This window comes from Archocentrus centrarchus, chromosome 16, assembly GCF_007364275.1.
Source record: "Archocentrus centrarchus isolate MPI-CPG fArcCen1 chromosome 16, fArcCen1, whole genome shotgun sequence".
Classification (NCBI taxonomy): domain Eukaryota; kingdom Metazoa; phylum Chordata; class Actinopteri; order Cichliformes; family Cichlidae; genus Archocentrus; species Archocentrus centrarchus.
Window position 1 is genome coordinate 36,340,483 of NC_044361.1, and position 22,671 is coordinate 36,363,153.

General features: G+C 42.5%; 2 protein-coding genes across 2 annotated transcripts in view; one reads left to right on the forward strand and one right to left on the reverse strand.

The window, feature by feature from the left end:
* The first annotated feature begins 426 nt into the window (after positions 1-426).
* Positions 427-12,258, forward strand: nod1 (nucleotide-binding oligomerization domain containing 1). Its single transcript, XM_030749975.1, has 12 exons — positions 427-564; positions 1,187-1,385; positions 1,493-1,667; positions 2,811-4,623; positions 4,709-4,792; positions 10,060-10,143; positions 10,233-10,316; positions 10,597-10,680; positions 10,754-10,837; positions 11,004-11,087; positions 11,199-11,282; positions 11,813-12,258. The coding sequence occupies exons 2-12, from the start codon at positions 1,209-1,211 to the stop codon at positions 11,883-11,885; spliced, it is 2,826 nt and encodes a 941-aa protein (XP_030605835.1). The 5' UTR covers positions 427-564; positions 1,187-1,208; the 3' UTR covers positions 11,886-12,258.
* Positions 12,259-18,539: 6,281 nt separating this feature from the next.
* Positions 18,540-22,671, reverse strand: part of znrf2b (zinc and ring finger 2b) — a 46,961-nt gene continuing 42,829 nt past the window's right edge. The window contains exon 5 of the mRNA XM_030749557.1: positions 18,540-22,595. The gene's annotated coding sequence lies outside the window, so the exon portion shown is untranslated. The remainder of the gene's footprint in view (positions 22,596-22,671) is intronic.

Consider the following 22,671-nt stretch of genomic DNA (forward strand, 5'->3'; position numbering starts at 1 on the left):
ATTGTTTTATCATTACATTAATATAGCATGAGGTTCAATTAACTTTACATAAAACTAGCTGGTAGAAACTTCCTCCAAAAGTCTGCTTTTACTTACTTACTTTGAGTAAATTTCAGAGCCTGTACTTTTACTTGAGTAAAGAAGTTGAACCAGTACCTCAACTTGTGTCTGTACTTTTTGCTACATCTGTGTGTATATATATATATATATATATATATATATATATATATATATATATATATATATATATATATATATATATATATATATATATATATATATATATATATATATATATATATATATATATATATGACAGAACTTGAACATCCAGAACTCTATTGATTGCGTTTTTAAATGGGTCATTGAACGCAGCACGCACATGAAGCAATGACGCACCGATTGCTGGTGCTTTCACTTCCGTCATCTGAGACAGTTACAGCTGATCGTTCCTGTCCGGTAACACCTGTGAAGCGAGCAGTAACCTGATGGGTTGTCGTGACATTTGACTGAAGGCGGTTTTCCAACCTGTCTGCAGCCTTTTGGTGTGGCAGCTGCGCGATGGTAGGACACATTTATGGTTATGTACTGACGCATCAACATACAGTCGCCGTTAGTGTGGGCTAGAATTACAGAAAGCATAGTAGAGCAGTGCTTACTTTGGTATTTGAAACTTTTAGGGCGCCTCTGCTTACAGGTGATCTTTAAAGAAAGTTTCCTGAGTGGGAGTTAACAGCTTCCAGAGCTAGTAACTATTAGAAAGGAGTGTCCGTGTATAGACTCGCCCTCCACGTCTCCTCTGCTTCACTATTATTGTTTCCGTAAACAATTCAATTCAATTGTATTGATATGGCGCCAAATCACAACAACCAGTCGCCTCAATGCGCTTTCAAAAACTGGTACTCCCACCAGGATCATGCGGTTTAAACACAGAGTTCCAGGACTGAGTACACGGGTTTATTAGACAGCAAAAGAGAGAAAGTCCCTCCAAATGTTAGTGATCACTTTGTGGTTGACCATGCGGAAGATATCTGTAGCATATGAGCCAATAAGAAGCGTGAGAGCAGCTGCCAGTCACATTTCTTGTCAGGTTCTGTTCAGTGTTTGTTTGTTTGCGCAGCAAAAAGAAGCTTTCCACATGGTAGAAATGAGTCAACAGTGCAGTCGTCTCCTCTTTGCTCCGCAGAGGTGACTGCTGTGTTGTAGATATGGATCAGATGGAAGAAGCCAGAGTGTCGTGCTCCAGCCTCCTCACCTACCACAGAGAGCTGCTGGTGACCAGGCTGAGGAGCGTCCAGTGCGTCCTGGACAACCTGTTCGCCTGTGGCTTCTTCTGTCAGGAGGATATCGAGATTGTTCAGCAGACTGCCACCAAGGCCAATCAGGTAGGAAAAGCCATCCAAGTCATTTATTCAAACTTTTCATTTGTAAATATAATGTAAATACACTTTATATACAACAAGCACACTTTGAATTTTATTTATTTTTTTAGGTGCGCAAAATCCTTGAGTTAGTCCAGTGCAAAGGGGAGCAGGCCTGTGAATATTTAATCTTCATCATTTATAAAGTATGTGACGCATACATAGACCTGCAGCCATGGCTAAAAGAGATCAACTACAACCCAGGGGGCGATGTAACGGTGATGAAGGTGGTTAACACAGATCCAAGTAAGTATCGTAATCATTGCTGCCCCTTTATGATGAACCTCTTTTGTACTTTATAGCTTTCATTTTGAACTATCAGTGTATATTTTCATTTTTGTCTTGTATTTTCAGTCTAAGTTTGGTCATTTGAAAGCTTCAAGTTTGTACCATTAGATACCTGAACACAAACACAAAGCTTCCTGTACTGTACTGGAATTCCCAGTATTACAAAATGTAATTAAGCCACACAAAAGGCTCACTACCTGGAATCAGTCATACTCACACATAAACTAAACCATCAGGCTATATAATGAGCAATAAAACATAAGGTGGACTTTGTCTCCAGTCTCACCAAAATCATAAAGAAAGCTCATCTGTTCTGTTGAGAAACTCAGAAGAAATGCTTGTGTCTATAATTACAGATAATGACACACACACACACACACACACACTAACACGATTTGCCTGCCTTTATTTGCACACCTGGAACAGTTTATGCTGGACTTTAAGAATACTGAACTGTAAAAACTAAAAAGAAGAACTTAATCATCCAAAATAAAGATTTTTGACTCACTGAACCAGAAATATTCATAAAGATCCTTCAACCTTATGATGATTGGAATTTGTTTCAAATTCCAATCATCTCACATCTGTATCTGCGTTTGCCGACACCTGGGCAGTCGCCGAGCTCCCAGAAACATTTCCTAATGTTTACTTATTTCATCAAATACATTTTTCCTGCTTTTCTTTGGTGAACTGCAGTCATTTGTGAAACAGCTGAGCAGTGGCGAGCACTCGGGTCACAGCAGGCTGTAAACACTCTGCTGCCTTATATTCTCGCTGCGCTCTCCTCGCATCTTTTTGTAGTTCTTACAAAGAACAACACATCCTCAGTCCGAGACAATCAGGTTTGAAACAAAAAACCTAGATTAGATGTGACAGCGTATCAGGTATCAGTGAATTGCTGAATTGGGATACCTGCTGTTGTTGTTGTTGTGGGCAAAGTGTTGTGATGGTATTGTGAGTTAGTGTGTGTTTTCCACCTCTGATGTGGATCTGTTTTCTGATCGACTCCAGTCAGCGATTTGACGTGTGCAGAAATTTTTAGATTGGAAAAAATGTCCTTGGCACAAAATGGCTGCTAATTCACTGCTTGTGTTCTGACAGTCAGCAGATACTGTGAGAAGTTGAGACACGAAATGAGCCGGGACACCAGCTTCATCATGTCGTACGGCCAGCAAGAGGAGACCCGGCTGGAGGACCTCTACACCAACACCGTCATGGAACTGTTGAATGACTGCAATGAAAGTCTGGGCTTCTTAGAGAGTCTGGACCAGCTCCTGGGAGATGATGCGGTTTTCAATCCCCAAGGTGAAATCATCTATGTGATGGGGGATGCTGGTGTGGGAAAATCCATCCTCCTGCAGAAGCTCCAGAACCTCTGGTCTAAAAAGGAGCTGCAGACAGATGCCATCTTCTTCTTTAAGTTTCGCTGTAGGATGTTCAGCCCCTTCAAGGATGCAGAACAGATCTCTCTCAGAGACCTTCTGTTCAAACACAACTGCTACCCAGATCATGATCCAGATAATGAAGTATTTGATTACATCCTACGTTTCCCTGGGAAAGTTGTTTTTACCTTTGATGGATACGATGAGATTCAGGAAAATGTAGACCTGATGAACGTTCCTGAGGTGGTTTCACCGGAGGATAAAGCTAACCCCTTCCAGCTGCTCATCAGCTTACTCTGTGGGAAATTACTGAAGGGCTCTCAAAAAGTGCTGACAGCTCGGACAGGGGTTGAGATCCAAAGTAGGGTGATCAGAAAGAAGGTGGCTCTGCGCGGCTTTTCCCCAGATCACCTAAAGACCTACATTGATCTGCACTTTAAGGAGCAGGAGCACAGACAACTGGTGTCTGTTCAGCTGGATGCCAGCCCCCACCTCTGTGGACTGTGCTCCACCCCGCTATTCTGCTGGATTGTATTTAAGAGCTTTAGGCACCTGCACACACTGCACGACAGTTTTCATCTGCCTGAAACCTGCATCACGCTCACCGATATCTTCCTCCTGCTGTCTGAGGTGTTCCTCAGCCACTCCGCTTCACCTGCTTCATCTTTGCTAAAGAAAAGCACACGCTGCACCTCAGACACATTCAAAGCAGGGCTCAGGCCTCTTGCTGCATTTGCCAAGATGGCATTTCAGGGTATGGAGAGAGGTAGCTTCATTTGCAGCCAAGAGGAGCTCAGTGAGTGTGGTCTGATGGATGAAGATCTAACTCTCGGCTTTCTTAGACCTGTTAGTGAGAAAGATGCCAGTGGAAGCCCTGCTACCTTTGAATTCCTCCACGTCACCCTTCAGTCTTTCTTGGCAGCTTTTGCTTTGGTGTTGGATGAGCAGGCTGCTGCCAGCTCCATCCTCAAGTTCTTCACTGAGTGCAGCAGGAGAAGAAAGGTATCCTGTCTGCCTTTTGATTTCTGCATGAATGGCTCTTCAAAGCCCAGCGAAAAGAAGCCGTTTGCCACAGATGAGCACCTTCAGTTCACTAATCTGTTCCTGTGTGGACTGCTGTCCAAGGCTCAGAGGGGCTTAATGGGGCATCTGGTGTCTCCTGCCTTACTGAAGAAAAAACGGGCCTTGCTTAAGTCTTACCTGTCCACAAGTGTCAAGGTCCACTTACATGGCTTACCCCACTACAATAGTAGAGAAGGCAAGAAAGTTCATGTTTTGCCCAACTTCCTGTGGATACTGAGGTGCATCTTTGAGACGGGGAGCAAAGACATTGCTCAGATGACGGCAAAAGGCATCACGGCCGGCTTTATCAAGCTGGGTTACTGTAATGTGTACTCGGGTGACTGCACTGCCCTGAACTTTGTGCTGCAGCACCGTCAGAAACTCCTGGGGCTCGACATGGATAACAACAACATCAGCGACTATGGGGTGAAGCAGCTCAAGCCTTCCTTTTGCAAGATGACAGTAGTGAGGTGAGTACAACCGTGCTTTGGAAGACCTCTCACCTGATTACATGTTTGTTTATGTCTGAGCTCTAATGAAACCGCTCCCCTTCAGATTGTGTGTGAATCACCTGTCGGATAGCAGCATTGAGATTCTTGCAGAGGAGCTGTGTAAACACAAAGTTGTGGAGGTTTTGGGGTGAGTAAACCTTCTGAAAGCCAGGAATTGCACTGAATTATACTGAATATCTTGTCAAGGTCTGCGATTGTGAGACAGTAAGTGAACACTCAGGATTGACTGGTCTGATGTTTGGATTGGCTGTATTGGGATCAGTGACAGCAGGTGTTGATAAGAGCCAGGGGTCCGGCTTACTACTCACACTTCAGCAGCAGTGCACTGGTTGCTAATGATGTGATAGTCCTAATCTAGCATGAAGGAACCTAAAGGTTAAGGGACAACAGTGAACAGACCGCTGCTCACATAACACTTCTCTGAACTGACTGAAGACTCAAAGAAAGCCACGTTCACTCATTCAGACACACGTTCAGTTTGAAATATGGATGTAGCCCTCCTGACATCACCCTTCAACATTATTCTTTATGCTGCTGCATTTTTTTTTAGCCAGAAGTGACCTTATATGGATGCAAGCATGGAGTTCTAATTTATTAGCTAACACTAGCTAGCTTGGTTAGCAAGCTGCATTCATGAACTGTGTGAGTGCAGCACAGACTCACACACACTCATCACACACTCTGATCTACACAAGAGAGGAATCCATAATATTAGTTCGATAATCCTTAAAATGTTCCAGAAGGTGTAATTATTGTAGGGTCTTTACCTTTTACACCTGTTTCAGTTTGGTGCTATATTAATAAAACTGAACTGAATTTAATTCCCAGTCTCGTCCTCACAGTGAGGAATGCAGTTCATTCATTTAACACTGTGTTGCTATCAGATTGGCGTCCCTAGTGAAGAATCAGCTCCCGTGATATTTGTGTTGGTCCTACGACAAATGAGCTTGAGCCAAGACCTGAACCACTTTGACAAGAGCCAGAATATTATGGCAAGATAAATGGGATGTGTATGGAATGTGAATACAAGTATGAAACAAGCCTGCCCTGATGCAAATTGTATTTCTATATTTGTTCCATCAAAAACACAAATAATGAAAGTACAGAGGATGGCTGTAACTTCTGAGTCTGGAAAAAGAGACACCAATGAAGAAGCCCCTAAAACCTGAACTAACAGGCCACACGGGGGTGACTGATCTGGTTCTATGGGAATATGAACTCAGTAAACTCTTTCCTGTAAATGGTCCCTGTTAGTGTCCAGATGGACAGTAAGGGAATGAGCATGCAGCCCCTCAGTTTCACAGTCAGATCCCCTCTGCGGTCGTGACGTCTGGTTTCACGAAGCTCAGGGCTTCAGAAATGACTCTAACCAATGAGTGGCCTCACTGTGGCTACAACAGTCTGTGGTAGAAAGGAAGTAGGTATTACTGCAGTGGCAGTTTTTGTTCAAGGATACATTTAGGCCCTTTGGGATACACGTCCGTATTATGGTAATAATATATACAACATGTTTACATTCACTACATTCATACAAGCACTTACCTAAGATAAGTGCTTTTATTATCTAACATTCAGAGCAACTTGGGGTTCAGTATCTTGTGTTAACACTAGAAGTCCCAGAGAAGGGTCATTTAACATTTCTACCTTTGGAGCCCAGAGACAGGTCGACTGACCTGAAGGATTTTAGCTAACATCCTATAATCAGGTGTGAACAGGCGCTTTTGTTCTGTAAATAAGGCCATTACTGGCGCACCACAGGAGGGGGGAAAGCTTAACTCCCAACTAACTGTCTAGTTAGTTCTAGTCAGTATATTGTATTTTATAATATAAAGATTATATATATTATATTTAGCTTAGTTTTATTTTAGCAAAAAAGCACAATGAATTATTTTTAATATTTTAAATGGAGAATTAGAAATTTTACAGCCAGGTACAGCTGTGAGCAATGACCAGAAGTATTTGTGTCTAAGTCAAGAGGACTGAAATTCCAGCATGAGAAATATACAAAAGAACAACTGTTATTTGTTTAAATGCTTTTTATTTTTGTCATTAAAAACGATACAAAAAATACAAGAAATAAAACAATTCCACACATATTTACACTAGGCACAGTGGGGGGCTGCGTGTGTGTGTGTGAGTGGCATGTCCTTGTGTGACTGGCATTTCAGCACTCACTCAGCAGTCTGTCTGCACTGTCGGAACATACCTGGCACTGCCAGGGTATGTCCCTGGTAGGGTTTAATCCCGGGATCCGGGATTCCCGGGAAATGCGATCAGAACCATTTCCCGTTTCCCGGGAAACGTTAGACGGGAAACCGGGAAAAAAGTCGCGCGCGTCGATTTGACTTTCAGAAAGAAAAGAAAGTTTCAGAAAGTTAAATTTAAGGAAATATTGAGAGAAGGGTTCGTTTAATGCGAAAAGCTTTACTCTTCATTTCAGGCACGTTCAGCCTCCGTTTAAGGCTTCAGCCTTCATCTCAAGCGTTTTAATAGAGGTATTACACAGTTGTACTTTTTTCCTCTTTAATTTGTTGAAATCGTAGGCAATGTGTTTACCCTAAGGTATATTGTATTATATAATTTTATATTATATATTGTTATATTGCATTATATAGCCTATAAAATATGCCTGCCCTGAACAATAAAGAAATATCTGTTTAACTTCGAGTGTTTCTTTTCCTCGTTTGCAGCCGCTTACTAACAATCATGAATTAGGATACGGGCCTAATGTGTGAAGAAATGATCATGAAATAGATTGCTTTAACATATTTCGCTTTTAAAATGGAGTTGAGTAAAATGTATATTTTTTAGGCTATAATGATTGGCCAGTTTTTCAATAGACGATTCACAGCGAACCTACTTTAACCCTCAGACACGGTGTTATAAATTTGTTGTTGCCAGAATGGCAATGACCAAGTCGTAGTGCATTACTCAAGGCCCTGTGTTATGTCATATTATAGTGTAGTACGGTAGTTAACTTTTCAATGACTATTACAGCGTTCCACTGGTGGAGATATAGCGCAACAGATGTCGCCACGACAGCGTGGCTGAGCCTTTATCAATGCTGTGGAGATGAACCGTATTGTTTTGCACCAGCAGTTGTAAAATATCTTGGTATAATTCCATGTACAATGGAGGAATATTCGAATTATATTTGTTAAGGCAGTGTTGAGGAACGATACAACACCGCATAGCTCGAGCACTCAAATGTCCAGATGTAGGTTTTATTGCGTTAATCAAGCCGACGTTGCCCCCTACTGGGCATAATAGGACATAGCTGGAAAGCTACCTCTACAATATCACAATAGGTTAAGGCCGACACAGGCTACAGAAGGCCTAATTAAAATAAAAAAATAAATAAACTTTTTCCCGGGATTCCCGGGAAATGGCTCGTCATTTCCCGGGATTTGATTCATGTCATTTTCGGGAAAAATATTAAACCCTAGTCCCTGGTACATTTGCCACATGTGTATTTGTAGCAGTCAACACATCTCACAGTTGCACAATTGTTCGTGCATCGATGGTTGACCTGACACTTCGCCCTTTTGCCTGGGCTGGGTGTGGAAGGTTGTTGCCGAAGCAGTTTCTCCTTGTGTGCCTTCTTCTCACTCACATGAGAGTTACCCAACTCTTTTGCAAGCTCAACCAGGACCCCAATGCATGCCTGATAAAGCACATGTGCATTCAGTGCTGCCATGTCAATCATGTTGTAGAACACGGCAACTGGCCATCTCCGTGTTCCTGCACGCACGCTGTACCCCCGCACCATTTGGTCCATCACATCCACATCGCACTTTGTTTTGTTGTATTGTGTGACCTTGTTTGGCTTCCTTTTGGTGGTATCCTCAGTCTCAACCACGCTGTGCATGCTGCTGAGAACGTAAACGGCCTTCTTCCGTTTGGGCGCATACACTGTCAGCGTGGCACCAGTGGTTGAAAACACCTGAGTGGTGAATTCAGTGCGATCCATTCAAATTAACTTTTTGTTTGGTTCTAAATAAAAAATAGTCAGGAAAATAAAATAGGTAGGTTGAGAAATCTAACTTGAAGATAGCTCAGAGTCCGAATCCGGTTGAAGGTCTATGTCTTCTCCATCTGAATCACAAGGGCTGGCATTGCTCAGAATCAGTTCCAATGCCTTCTGAGTGGTGAACCTCTTCTGCATTTTGTTTCTTGTGAACTACATAGGTGAAGCAGTCACCTATTTATCCTCCACAGCACAAAAGGCTGCATGCAAATTTGCATGTGCAAAGTCACCCAGATCTGCCCCAGCCCCCCACCCCTCCCCACACTCAGGAGCAGCTTACACTCTTTTGCTTACACTTTTTGCATGACTTTTTTTGAGGTGGATCAACACAATTAATTTGGTTAATTTATTTCTAAACTGTCATTTTGAACCCACTTAGCTTTATTTAAAAGAAAAACCTTTGCATATTTCTTGAAACAGATTGTATGTTTTGCAAACTATATGTACATTTGGCACAATGACCTGGATAATGCAGCACAACATCATGGATCAGCTGCAAAAGGTCACATCTCTCCAAAAACACTTCATGTATGTTTCAAAACTACCCAACCCTCTCTGCAGAGCATTACCTACAGGACAGTCTACTGTAGAGCTGCCTCCATCAAAGATCCCACCCACCCCCAACATGGACTATTCACACTCCTACCTTCTGGCCTGACGGTACAGAAGTGTGAAATACTTTTGTGAGTTCGGCTCTCCTCCCCCCCTGCTGATTCCTCAGGCAATGGCCACATTTACAATTGAAGGGATGCTAATTGGAGCCATCAGAGTCGTCAGTTTGGACTAAGGGTCTTTTGACCCTCTTTCAGGACTTCAGGGGGGAGGTCGAAATCCTGGGGACTTGTATTAATAGATCCAGGTGGATGCTGGGGTGGTGGAAGGGTTGCAGACAATGCTCCAGGGCAGCAGCAGCGCTGCCCTTTCTGAGGCAGAGATGGGCAGTTTAAACAGGCCGCCTGTTTGGAAAGGTGTGTTTGGAGAGTGAGCCGTGTGTTTAAAGCAGAGCAGCTTGAGTTGCCTGCCTGAAGTAGCTTGCAGGCTTTTCTCTATTAATCCATAAAGTGCACTTCTTCAAAGCTCCAGTTTGATCACCAGAAATTGGCAAATAAAAATATAGAATTAGAGAGAACGTTATTTTAAGGTGGTGTTTTAAGGTGACTTGCAGTGTAAAGAGCTTTAAGTAGTCTGTAGGACCAGAAAAGCACTGTACAAAACCCAGTCCATTAGCTCAAGTGAACAAGACATTTTCTCTTCATATTATGATCTTGTATGCTTTTTTAAAAAATGTTTTCAACAACTTGTTTAAAAAATTTGCGCTATTCAATTGTCACTGGTCCTACTCATATTATTTATAATTGTGTCGTCAGGCTTTACAACAATCACATCACAGATGTTGGGGCCAGGCTGGTCGCTCAGATTATTGAAGAATGCCCAAAGCTGCAAGTTGTCAAGTAAGTTTCCAAATTGTATCAGTAAAAATAATAACTATAAATATAAGATGAGACTCACACTGTATGTTTTTAACTAATATTGTCATCAGGATTGGCAAAAACAAGATCACTGGTGTTGGTGGGAGGCATCTGGCCAACGCCATAAAGAAGAACTCTTCAATATTTGAAGTGGGGTAAGAATTGAGTGTAAGACTTAATCCAGGAAACTAAATGGAACGTGGTGCGGTGTAAGAAACGAACACCTTAGAGATGAAGAACAACACAAAGTAAAAAGGCTGCTTTGGAGGCTGGAGAAGAAATTTCCTGCTTTTATTCTAAGCCTTGAGGCACAACACAAATGCACACTGATGACTGAAAGCAGATGTGACAAACTAAAAGAAATTCCATCGCGATGCATTTTTAACTGCCTTGGCTAAAAACATTTGAGGAAGGACTTTGTTTGCATTTTTCCAGAATGTGGGGGAACAGCATTGGTGACGAGGGTGCAGAAGCATTTGCAGAAGCTTTGAGGAACCACCCGAGCCTTACCAACCTCAGGTAGGAAGCTAAGGCATAAAAATAAAAATGCTGACCCAGAATTTCAGATTAAAGTCCTTCCTCTTTCTTGTAGTCTGTCAGCCAATGGCATCACATCCAGAGGTGGGAAGGTCCTGGCAGAAGCACTGAAAGAGAACAGGGTACTCAGGATATTCTGGTATGTAGGCCAACCACCAGTATTCAGTTACTGCATTATGTAAAAACGCACAGCCCAACACTTAAACAGATGCTTTGCCTTTGTGTAGCAAAAGTTCATCATAAGCAGTGCTGCTTGTTTCGATGGATTCCAGTGTGCTGATGACGCAGCTGTCTGTGCTTTTTAGGTTGGTGCAGAATGAGATCGCTGATGATGCGGCGCCACACTTGGCTGACATGATTCAAGCAAACACTGGTTTGACCCACCTGTGGTACGGGCAGCACACAATCACTCCACACTGTATTTACTCAGCATGAAGTGGATCTCATGCAGCCGAAGGTCTTTGTCAGAAACTCATCCGCTGCACTTAATTTGTCTGCAGGTTAATCAGCAACCAGTTCACTGTGGACGGGATCAGACTCCTCGCCGAGGCCCTTACTCACAACGAGGGACTCAAAGAGATATGGTAAGCATCAGCTGGAATTCACAGAGCCATCTAGGTGCTTTTCCTCCACAGTTAGGGAATTTCTTGTACTGTAATTGGCTACCCCTCCTAAACAGAAAAGAGCAGCTACTGGTCATGCCAGGCCAAGGGGGGGGTGGGGGTGAGTGTCTTTATGACCCCTCTCACATTATGAGCGGAGTTATTTCGAGTGCTCCCTGCATAGTTTGACTTATTCTGGAAAGTTTCTGGAAAGAAATTCACTGTGCACGATTTTTTTTCCGCTGCTATGGACTAATGGTAACTAGTATTGGTTAGGCTGTTAACAGCAGGGTGGGCTTGCTGTTAGGGTGTAGCTTACCTAATGGTTCTCATTTCTTTCTCTTGTTGTACTGGGCGTCAAAAAGAGCTGAAATAGACACTGAGCTATTAAAATGGAAGAGAAATGAGGATGTCGGTACAGTTTCACTGAAAAACAGGAAAACCTGTATTGCACATTATGTTGGCCCACTGGTTACTTTATCACTATGTGACTGCTGACTGTATTTGTACAGTGTGAAAGGAAACCAGCTGTCTGAAGAGGACGAGCATCAGTTCGAGTCGGTGGTGCAGCTGCGCTTCTGCTGACCGAGGACCTCACGTGAACATGCACAGAACAGCCTGTGTAGTTGTGTAGTGTTGTACACTGATTTGCTTTGCTGCACCAGCAGCTTTCTCAGTTTTTTATTCCTTCCCATTCTTGAGGAAAAAAAGCAGAATTTGTACTTTTTTAATCACTGAACAGAATTTCTGTTTCATGTTGGGGAAGTTCATCTAAAATTTCAACAAATGTTAGTTTGACATAAAATAGGAAGTGGAAACTTAAAGAGAAGTATATTATATGTTGACTTCCTCATATGAACACATTTTGTATGCATTTCTATATGATTTTTATTTATTTGACTGTTACTCGAGGTGTTGTTTTCCCAAGATTGTGAATTTCCTATGTTCCAGTATAAATGTGACCTAAAATATTCTTACAACAATAAACAGAGCCCAAAGAATGAGTCAGTTCTGCATGTCTTTGAATGGCAAACGCATGTGAACCTTTGCTTTCAGTATATGCTCACAATGAACATTTCGAGTGTATTGGCTTGGAGGAATTACAGGGGAAAACAGAGTTTCCTTACTGCTTGCTTCACATCCTTCCATAACATTTCTGTTGGAATAAGGTCACGACTTTGACTTTGAGTTTATTCTTACTTGTATAAAGTGCTTTAAATGCTCAGCTACAGGTGAAATTGGTCCTAAAGGGGCATCGGCTGCTTCACTGAAAATGTCCTAGTGATTGCTTTAAATGATTTGATTTGAGTGCAGCGCGGTGGTTAGCACTGCGGCCTCACAGTCAGAATACCATCTGGAAGTCATTGGTTTGATTCCACCTTGGCCCAGGCCCCTCCCTCTCTGTGTGGAGTTTGCATGTTCTCCCCGTGTCTGCGTGGGTTTCCTCCCACAGTCCAAAGACATGCACCTACTGGGGTTAGGTTAATTGGCCACTCTAAATTGCCCATAGGTGTGAATGAGAGAGTGAGTGTGGATGATTGTCTGTCTTTCCATGTTGGCCCTGCGACAGGCTGGCGACCTGTACAGGGTGTACCCTGCCTCTCGCCCCATGTCAGCTGGGATAGGCTCCCTGAGCAGGAGAAGTGGGTGGATGGATTGATTTTAGTGAAAACTTGTAATTAGCAGGTGACTTATTCTGCAGTCGGAGTCTCACCTGGCACCACTTTCACTTTCACTTGTGTTACCTTTGTTGGTTTAGGCTCAGGTTAGTTTCCACCCTCACTCACCATGTCTAGTTTCAAAATGCTCGGGACATCACCATGGCTACAACCATCTTTTACATACAGTCTACAATTAAAAGTGAACTCAGTGCACATTTACTGTGCGCTTATTCAGATGGCAATTAACAGTCTCATATTCACATGAATGTTTCTGGCTCCCTGAAGATTGGGAACAAAAGTCCAGTATTGATCTGCCCCTAATAGTAAATAACTGCAACACTTTTTTCCCTCACAGTGAATGAGAGGGTGTGCAGGGGATTTCTGACTGCGTATGCAAACAGGAGAAGCCCAGCTTTGATGAGCTAATGCTACACTTGTGTCAACAGCCACTGGACACCTGAGAATCTGAAGCTGTTCAGGAAAAGTTCACCCAGTTCTCATAATTGCTGTGAGCTCCCTATCTAGGATCTAATGTGCTGTTACAGCAATTAATAAAAACTGTCATAAGTTCAACTTTATTAATAATTGCTCCATAAGAAACACTCAGCACTCTGTATGAGGTGGAGTTGCTCAGCAAAGGAATGGTGTAGTTTTTAGTTTAGATTAAAAACTGCATAAAACTGAATGAAACAACAAAAAAAGATGACATAGTCACTGTGATGTCATCCACTGGTTCCTGGACTCTGCAGTTGGATTGCTGCCATGAAGATTTTCTGGAGCCAGAAGTGATATTTGGACACATATCTGCTAATTACTGCTAACAAAAGAAGGTTAGAGAACATTGTGAAACTGTGTAGCGAGGTGGCAAGGCTAAGTCTTAATGATCTTGCCCTCCTGTACAGAGTTAGAGCCACCCAAAAGGCAGAAAGGATTGGGGGTGATAGCACTCACCCCCTGTTCTCAAAGTATCAGTTATTGCCTTCAGGAAGGAGGTACTCTCTGCCACAGTGCAGAAAAAACACATTTAAATTCTCTTTTATTCCCAATTCCCAATCAGGCCACTTTTTGAACTCTTTTAGATGATTGTGTCCCTTGTTGTATGTTTGATTGTTTTATAGATTTATTTATTCTTGCTGTTGGCTGCCAACCAAATTGCCCCTTGGGGATAATATAGTATTTTGATCGATTGATTAAGTAATGCTAATTAAATACTTGAATTTCACACACCAAAACTGAAGCAAAAACCTATTGGACCATCTGTAACGCACAATAAACCAAATTATTTGGGGGATGATTCCATTAAAAATGTTTCAAGAGGCACCAACACCATAAACATGGTCCAGAGGTCCAGTTCAGTGACTTGAATTCAGCAGAGGTCAGTGAATGCCTGACTATGTGGTATAACTCATAAACGCACAGCTTAAAGCAGATAACCCGAAAGCTGGAGAGGGAATGGCGTCTCACTAAATTAGAAGATGCTCATTTAGCCTGGAAAAAGAGTTTGTTGCTCTATAAAAAAGCCCTCCGTAAAGCTAGGACATCTTACTATTCATCATTAATTGAAGAAAATAAGAACAACCCCAGGTTTGTTTTCAGGACTGTAGCCAGGCTGACAAAGAGTCAGAGCTCTGTAGAGCCGAGTATTCCTTTCACTTTAACTAGTAGTGACTTCATGGATTTGGTGTTTGTTTAGACTCTTTTGCTCCAGTTGATCTTTCAGAGTTAACTTCAATAGTTACTTCCTCCAAACCAGCAACATGTTTGTTAGATCCCATTCCTACTAGACTGTTCAAAGAAGTCTTTCCAATTATTGATGCTTCAATCTTAAAAATGATCAATCAGTCTTTATTAGTTGGCTATGTACCACAGACCTTCAAGGTGGCTGTAATTAAACCTCTACTTAAAAAGCCATCACTGACCCAGCTGTCTTAGCTAATTATAGGCCAATCTCCAACCTTCCTTTTCTCTCAAAGATTCTTGAAAGAGTAGTTGTAAAACAGCTAACTGATCATCTGCAGAGGAACGGTTTATTTGAAGAGTTTCAGTCAGGTTTCAGAATTCATCACAGTACAGAAACAGCATTAGTGAAGGTTACCAATGATCTTCTTAGAGCCTCTGACAGTGGACTCATCTCTGTGCTTGTCCTGTTGGACCTCAGTGCAGCTTTGATACTGTTGACCATAACATTTTATTACAGAGATTAGAGCTTGCTATAGGTATTAAAGGTACTGCACTGCAGTGGTTTGAATCATATTTATCTCATAGACTCCAATTTGTTCATGTAAATGGGGAGTCTTCTTCAGACACTAAGGTTAATTATGGAGTTCCACAGGGTTCTGTGCTAGGACCAATTCTATTTACCCTAACCCCAAACATCCTGTCTCAGGCTGTCCTAAAAGCTCCCTGAAAAGCCTTCAGCTGATCCAAAATGCTGCAGCTAGAGTACTGACAGGGACTAGAAAGAGAGAGCAGATTTCTCCCATATTGGCTTCTGTTCATTGGCTCCCTGTTAAATCTAGGATAGAATTTAAAATCCTTCTCCTCACATACAAGGTCTTGAATAATCAGGCACCATCTTATCTCAAAGACCTCATAGTACCATATCACCTCAACAGAGCACTTCGCTCTCAGACTGCTGGCTTACTTGTGGTTCCTCGGATACTTAAGAGTAGAATGGGAGGCAGAGCCTTCAGCTTTCAGGCCCCTCTTCTGTGGAACCAGCTTCCAGCTCTGATTCAGGAGACAGACACCCTCTCTATTTTTAAGATTAGGCTTAAAGCTTTCCTTTTTGATCAAGCTTACAGTTAGGGCTGGATCGGGTGACCCTGAACCCTCCCTGAGTTATGCTGCTATAGGCCTAGGCTGCTGGGGGGTTCCCATGACGCACTGAGTGTTTCTTCTTCATACCACTCTGCATTTAATCATTAGTTCTTAATATCTGTCTCTCTTCCACAGATTGTCTTTTGTCCTGTCTCTGTCCCCTCATCACCAACCAGTCATTGCAGATCGGATTTTCTCTGTAATTTTTGTAGCGTCTTTCCAATAATACAGTAACTGTTTGTGGTGATTTTATATATTTTTATATATGTATATGTCTGTGTGTGTGTGTGTGTGTAAAACACTGCCTGTTACCTAGGTTGCCAGAACGACTGAGAGTCAGCTTCAAAGCAATGTGCAAAGAGCAATTTGCTTTCTGCATTAAGCCAAAAAAAAGAAGAAGAAGAAAGAATTACCCACGGTACAATTATAGAGACTAAAACATTTTTTGTACCAGGCTGTAAACATGTTTTAATGCTGTGGGGACTGATTCCCTTTTGGAACCAGCCTCAAGCGACCATTAGAGGAACTGAAGCTTTTGGTATTTTGCCTTCATTTTTCAGCCCTGGATGTTTCCAGTTGATTGAGACCTATTTACAATCTGTAACCATTAACCCAAGTTCCATATTGGATTCATGAGCAAATTCATCTCCACACCACGTGACAGAAAGCTTTGGAATTTTTTTTTTACCATTAAGCCAAAGTTATTGATGTGAGTATTGAGCAGCAACTATAATTTAGGTTTTTCTAAAATTCCAACTCTAATATGTTCTCATTTGACACCAGCGTCTCCTGTGAACCTTTTCAATTCCATCACAAAGGATTCAGTGTGGTGGCAGCTCCATGAGTCATTGTGCTGTTAGAGTTGTCTGTTATTGTGAAACAGTGGGGAAAAAAAAACCAACCCACAAGGACAGGAAAGTGAAATGCCAGCGTCATCTATTAAGGCCAGAACTGTTGCACATTTCCTCTTAGATTCACAGACACAAATGAAAAGACAGACAGTGTCAAACCTGCTCGCAGCAATCAGCTGCTCGATCAGTTAGGACAGAGTGGTCGTAATCTCTTGCAGAAGTCAAATTAGAGTGAGAGATGACAGTACAGTTAGAGTCCTGTGAGATGTCCATCAACCAGCCACATGGCCACACTGTCACAACAAACACAACATGACAGGTTCACACTAATCCCACATCCACACGCTGTATGAAAGAACTGCAGCACCACTATGTGGAAGGAGCATGTGTTACAGGGCTCAGTTAATCTCTGTGTGGCCGTCCGGTTTACATAATACAGTGTGATGAAACAGTAGTCATGAGTGGGCCGGGGTGGATCCCAAAACTCCAAAGATCAATCCATTTCCACTCTAGTGACACGAACAGATCCCTCACCGGAGAATGACAGAAGTTTAAATAGATTCTAAAAGCAGGGCCAGCAGCTCATATTTCAGCAGGACTCCAGTTGTTCAGAACTGCAGCTTTATAAACTTAAAAGGACTCATGAGAGATGAGCTAAAAAAGTGGCCTAATGACAAAAGAATCAGTCCACATGTTCAGTAAGGGACAGCGTGAAAATTATTAGGGAGTGGAGGGGCTACAGGGTTATGTACTTTTGTCATTTACTCACAAAAACTTTAATGATTTAAAAAGTTTACATTTCACAGAATCCAGTGGTTCATCTTCAAAAATGCAGATTTTTCACATAACAAAACCCTTACATCTTACATTTACTGTCACAGGAAACAAAGAAAAGTAGCAAATGGTACAATGAAAAGCAAAGTTGAATGATGATCAAAACAACTAAAATTTTCTTTTCAGCTAGTGAATATTTTTGGCAGACAAAAAACTGCTGCCTGTGATTTTTTTTTTCTATAACCACAACAAATATTTATGCAGCATGCCTAAAATTAGTCACCATTTGTGGAATGTGCAGGACAATGTTAATAAAATGGTAACAATGCTGATTTCTATTAAAAATGTAAAAAAAAAAAGCTTCTACCTCCCTCCACAGTGCAATCGTTTTCTTACAGCTTACACAGGATGTACACAAGAACTCTCAGTTCCTAACTTGGTTTATGATAAAAAACCATGAAAATCAAGGAGAAAAGAACTCAAATGATGTCAAATAAGTGATGATCTCAGATTTGACAAAGGTCTTCTGTTCTATAGGCTTCCTCCTCCTGAGGAGGCTTCCTATTTATGGTCCTCAACCAGACCACAAATAAGAATACACTGCCATCCAGTGGTGGAGAGCAGTAACTACAGAAAGTGCAAAAGGAGATCAAAGGTTTTAATGTTTTCGTATCAGACAGTAAACTGTAAAAAGGAAGGAATTTGAAATGCTTTCATTTTATGCCTTTTATGCTACCTACAAACTAGAAGGCACACAACACCTAAACACAGAGACGTCTGCCCCTGTCTTGCCAATATTTTTATATTTAAATCAGTAAATTCATTTTCAATTTAATACACTTAACTATGTGAAATGTTCAGTTACCAAAATGATGAGCCTAAAAAAACATTCAGAAGGCAGCTAATGAGAGTCAATCTTCCTAACTGTAGCAGGAGTTTAGCCATTTTTTCCCAACATAAACTGATGCAGCTTCTGCCTTATTTCAAGACGCAACCGAATAACCCAAATGTCACTGAAACTGCAGATTGTTTATTTAATGATGACAATTACAGGATACAAAAAATTAGGCTCCACTTACATGAGCCTAGAGACCATTTGGCAGCTGTCTGGCAACCAATGGTCAGTAGAGACAAATGTAAATTTGTCTCTACTGACCGGTTGGTGAATGGTTGTGTGAGGTTCCTTGCTGTAGCTAGGTGAAACTGGTCACAAAGAGGCATCGGGTGCTGAATTGAAAACCTCCCTGTGATTGCTTTGGTCACTAACAGACTGCTGTGGTCACCCAGTCTGTATGGAAGAAGCTAACTTGTCTGCAAACACTGGCTAATTGCACACCAAGCGGTAGTGAATCTTTAAAAAGTGCAACACAAGCTGGAAACAGACCATCACCTTCAAAGGTTGAACCTTGTGAAACATGTTGGTTTGGGTGGTAAAGGCACAACTTCTTCTTTGAAGGGGAACGCTCTCTGTTTCTGGTTTGTGTTGCACTCTTTTTTGACTGCCTCTCAGTGGTTGGTTAGCAAGCATTTGCAGACAGGTCAGTGTCTTCTATGCAAACTATAGGTGACCATGCTAGCAACCAACGCAACTGCAAGGAGGTTTTTGATGCAACACACACTTAACGACTGATTCTCTCAGAGACAGCCAGCAATCTCGCTAACGGGTTAGGGAATCAGGGAACACAGTTTTCCCTGCTGACCAGATGTTGCTTCGGGATTACTGACCGGTCTCTAGGCCTAAACTTGACTATCGCAGCAGATAACTTACGTACAGAAGCTCTGTAGCTGGCTGCCTTTCTACGACTTTAACTGTCTGTAACTGGTAAATGGACTAGTACTTAAATAGCACCTTTCTACTCAATTTGAGCATGTGCTGATACAAGTCTCATTCACCCAATCACACTCATACAGTGATTGTATCTGATATTCACACACTCACTCACTCCTATGGATGCATTGGGGTAACTTGCGGTTCAGTATCTTGCCTAAGGATGCGTCGACACATGGACCGGAGGTGTTGGGGATCGATCCACTGAGGAGTAGGCTGAATGTTAAGCACTGAAGCAATGAAACTTCATCATGCCCTCATTAAACCCCCATGAAGCTGCAATTACATGAGACTGCTTTTAAAGTTGCCATGAAGGAAGCAATGAAGCAGCTTCATTATTTTTCCAGCATAAACACGATCTCCAGGGTGGTGGAACAAGAGGTGGATTTAGTACTGGAGTCACAGGAAAGAGAGATGGTGAGGGAAACGGATGACACATTTCAGATGTTTTGGAGCTTTGGGATCCACACATGCCCTGAATCAGTGGATGGGTTTGATTCCACTGATGAGCTTAGCTCATCCTCTAAGGCTGAAAGTGAGCTCGTTGGTGAAATCAATGTCAAGGAAGAGTTGTTTTTATTTTTTACTGGATTAAAAGTCTGTCCACTCCAGTTCCTCAGTGAGGTCTTCAGGCACACCTAACCCCAAAACAGCCTGGCTCAGTGGTGTCAGGTCCAGTTGACCCAGTGTCCCTCCAGTTCTGTCTTGCTTAAGTTTCCTCAGCCTTAGCACTTGGATTGTTGAAGCTGCCAGGACCCGAGAGCAATCCACTGAAATCCAGTTCACAAACCAACAGCAACAAGTTGCCGACTCCCAGTGCGAATGCAACATTCCTCAGCTGTTCACAGCACAGAGTTTTAGTAAAACTAATAAGTCACTGAAACTGAAGTCACAGCAAAACACCAGAAAGTTCAGTGTTGTTTTCCTGGTGCCTTTCAAGTCCTGCAAGTCCACATGAGTAAACCGGCTCACACATGCCACTCTGAGCAGCAGCCAGTTCACCTGCAGCTGCTACAATTATGATACAATGCAGAAATTAACAAAGCTTGACAGACTTGATAAAAAAAAAACAACTGAAGGGAATGAACACAAAGCTAAAAGTTAAAAAGTAATAACTCAATGTCTTCAAATGCTTTCCCACCTTTTCTCGTTATGAGATGGAACAAGATATTATTTATGTGGGGACATATTTTATTCACATGCTGTTTGCCCTGGGGCTAAATATGTGTTCCTGCTGGGTTCATCAGGGAACTGTCTTCCTCAGTACGGACTGGAGTGGCTTGCAGCCAAATGTAAAGCAGCCTGGACGATATACCTTAAAATCCATGTTCCTGGTGCTTTGCTGGAACACTGTGGACTGCCACTTGCTGGTGGACACAAAGTATCTCAGGGTCTGATGAAGACAGGTGTGGAACTGAAGCTGTTCTGGTCTGTCGTGGTGAAGGTGAAGTTCCATCTTTACTAGGACAGGGACGAAATATCCGTCCATCCATTTTATTAACCACTTATCCAAAATACGGGGTTGTGGGATGGCTGGAGCTTATTCCAGCTAGGACAAACGATTGATATGGCAATACACTGGGATACACTGTCAATACTCGATACTGTTAATAAAGCATGTGGGCACTACATAAACTCCTCCAATAATCTGTCTTAACAGGTCACTACTTCATGACCCCTTCCCTTGTGGACTACCCAAACAAACAAAGATAAATGAAAGTGAATGAAAGGACAAGAGACTCACAGGGGGAATACCTGCTGACGGTGAGGACTACAGGGGAAAGCAGAAAACTAATCAAATGATTAAAATTCTTAAACAATATGCACACAGACACAGCAATTCTGAGAATAAATATTTTTGTCTTCTTCAGTCACATGGATACAGTGATGTATTGCTGTTTTGTGATGCCACTGTTATCATAGGTAACATTTGGTGACTGTATATCGCGCTAGTCTTTAATTCCCACACGGTCACTTTACTGCTGATTTTTCTATCTCTACCTTTGCTCGTGAGCTCTAATAGTAATCGAAGGAAAGGATCACGGACACAGGCACCTGATATGAGTTTCCTCCAATGTGCCTCTGGGCTTAAGTGGCGTCCACACAGGAAGAGAATGACAACAATGTAGCAGAGACGTCAATGCCACACACAGAGTGTGTGACGGGCAAATGGCCTCATATGTGGACGGGGTTTTAGACTTTAGTTGGGATGATACGCTAATGATGCCTTTGCCTCCCAAAGTAGGTATTCCAGGCATATCATGAAAGGAGGATGAAGAATACTGCTGACTGACATATGACCTGGAAGTAAATACATCAGAGGGTTACCCAGCCAACCGAAGTTGGAATTGTCTGCAAATAAGCAGCCGCCAGCTCCAAAACGAAGCGCAACGAGCTAATCGCTTCCAGCGTGGACACAACGTAAGCTGGACAAGCAGTTAAGAAAGAGGATGAGTGGATAATAATTTAGCCTAAGTTGTAATACAGAGGAACTTCTGCATGCTGTTATAAATCACTGTCACATAAAAAATATCTTGTTCGGACATACAGAAGATCGAGGTCCAACAGGAACGTTTTCTTGCCAGAGAAGAGAGATTTTTTTTCTCCTCCTGGTGGCAGCAATATGCTGCAGTGGGTTTAGGCTGGTGAGCGTTGGGGTCAGGTTTCTGTACCTGAAGACCTTCACTCTGTGGTTTGTGATTAAAAAGCACTGATAACTGAGCGTTTGACAATATTCACAGTTGGTTGGCACCATTTTTGCAGCAGCAGTGTCAGTTCTGAGAAGCTGCAGATGCAGACAGACCGTCTCTGGCTTGTTTCTCCTGCCCTGGTAGAATGGGAGTAGTGGTGAGATGGTCCTGTGGGGGGGCAGCCGGCTCTGCTCACAGTCTGGACTCCCCTGTCCCGTCTGCTGCGTACTGGGCGTCGCTACAACAAGGCACTGGGAGACACTGATGCTGAAGGAGGGGAGGAGCCGAGTCGGAGCAGGTCTGCCACCATCTCCCTCCAACTCACCTCTACCTCCTCCACCATTCTGCTGTACAAACAGCTGACACCTCCCCCTCAGGAAGAAGAGCCCTGTCTGCCATAATGGCCCCCACTGTCAGGGCTGGAGAGGATATGAGGTGGACATGAGTCTGTCAGCTCTGATGCTGAGTGTAAATGTGCAACTCAAACGTAAAACACAAAGTTTGTATCCCTGAAGATTGTTTAAATGAGATTTGGCACACTGTGGTACTACATTATTGGGTGGGTGGGTGGGCTGCGGGGGTTAACTGATCACAGTGGTCACAGAGTCCAGCGGTCTCCCTGGATCCAGGGACTTCAGTTTGTAGGTCCCTCTAGTGGACCTCTCATGTACCTGAAATCGCACAACCCACACATGAACAAATCAGATGCGAACATTTAAAAAAAGTCAGTTCTTAGATGAGTGGTAA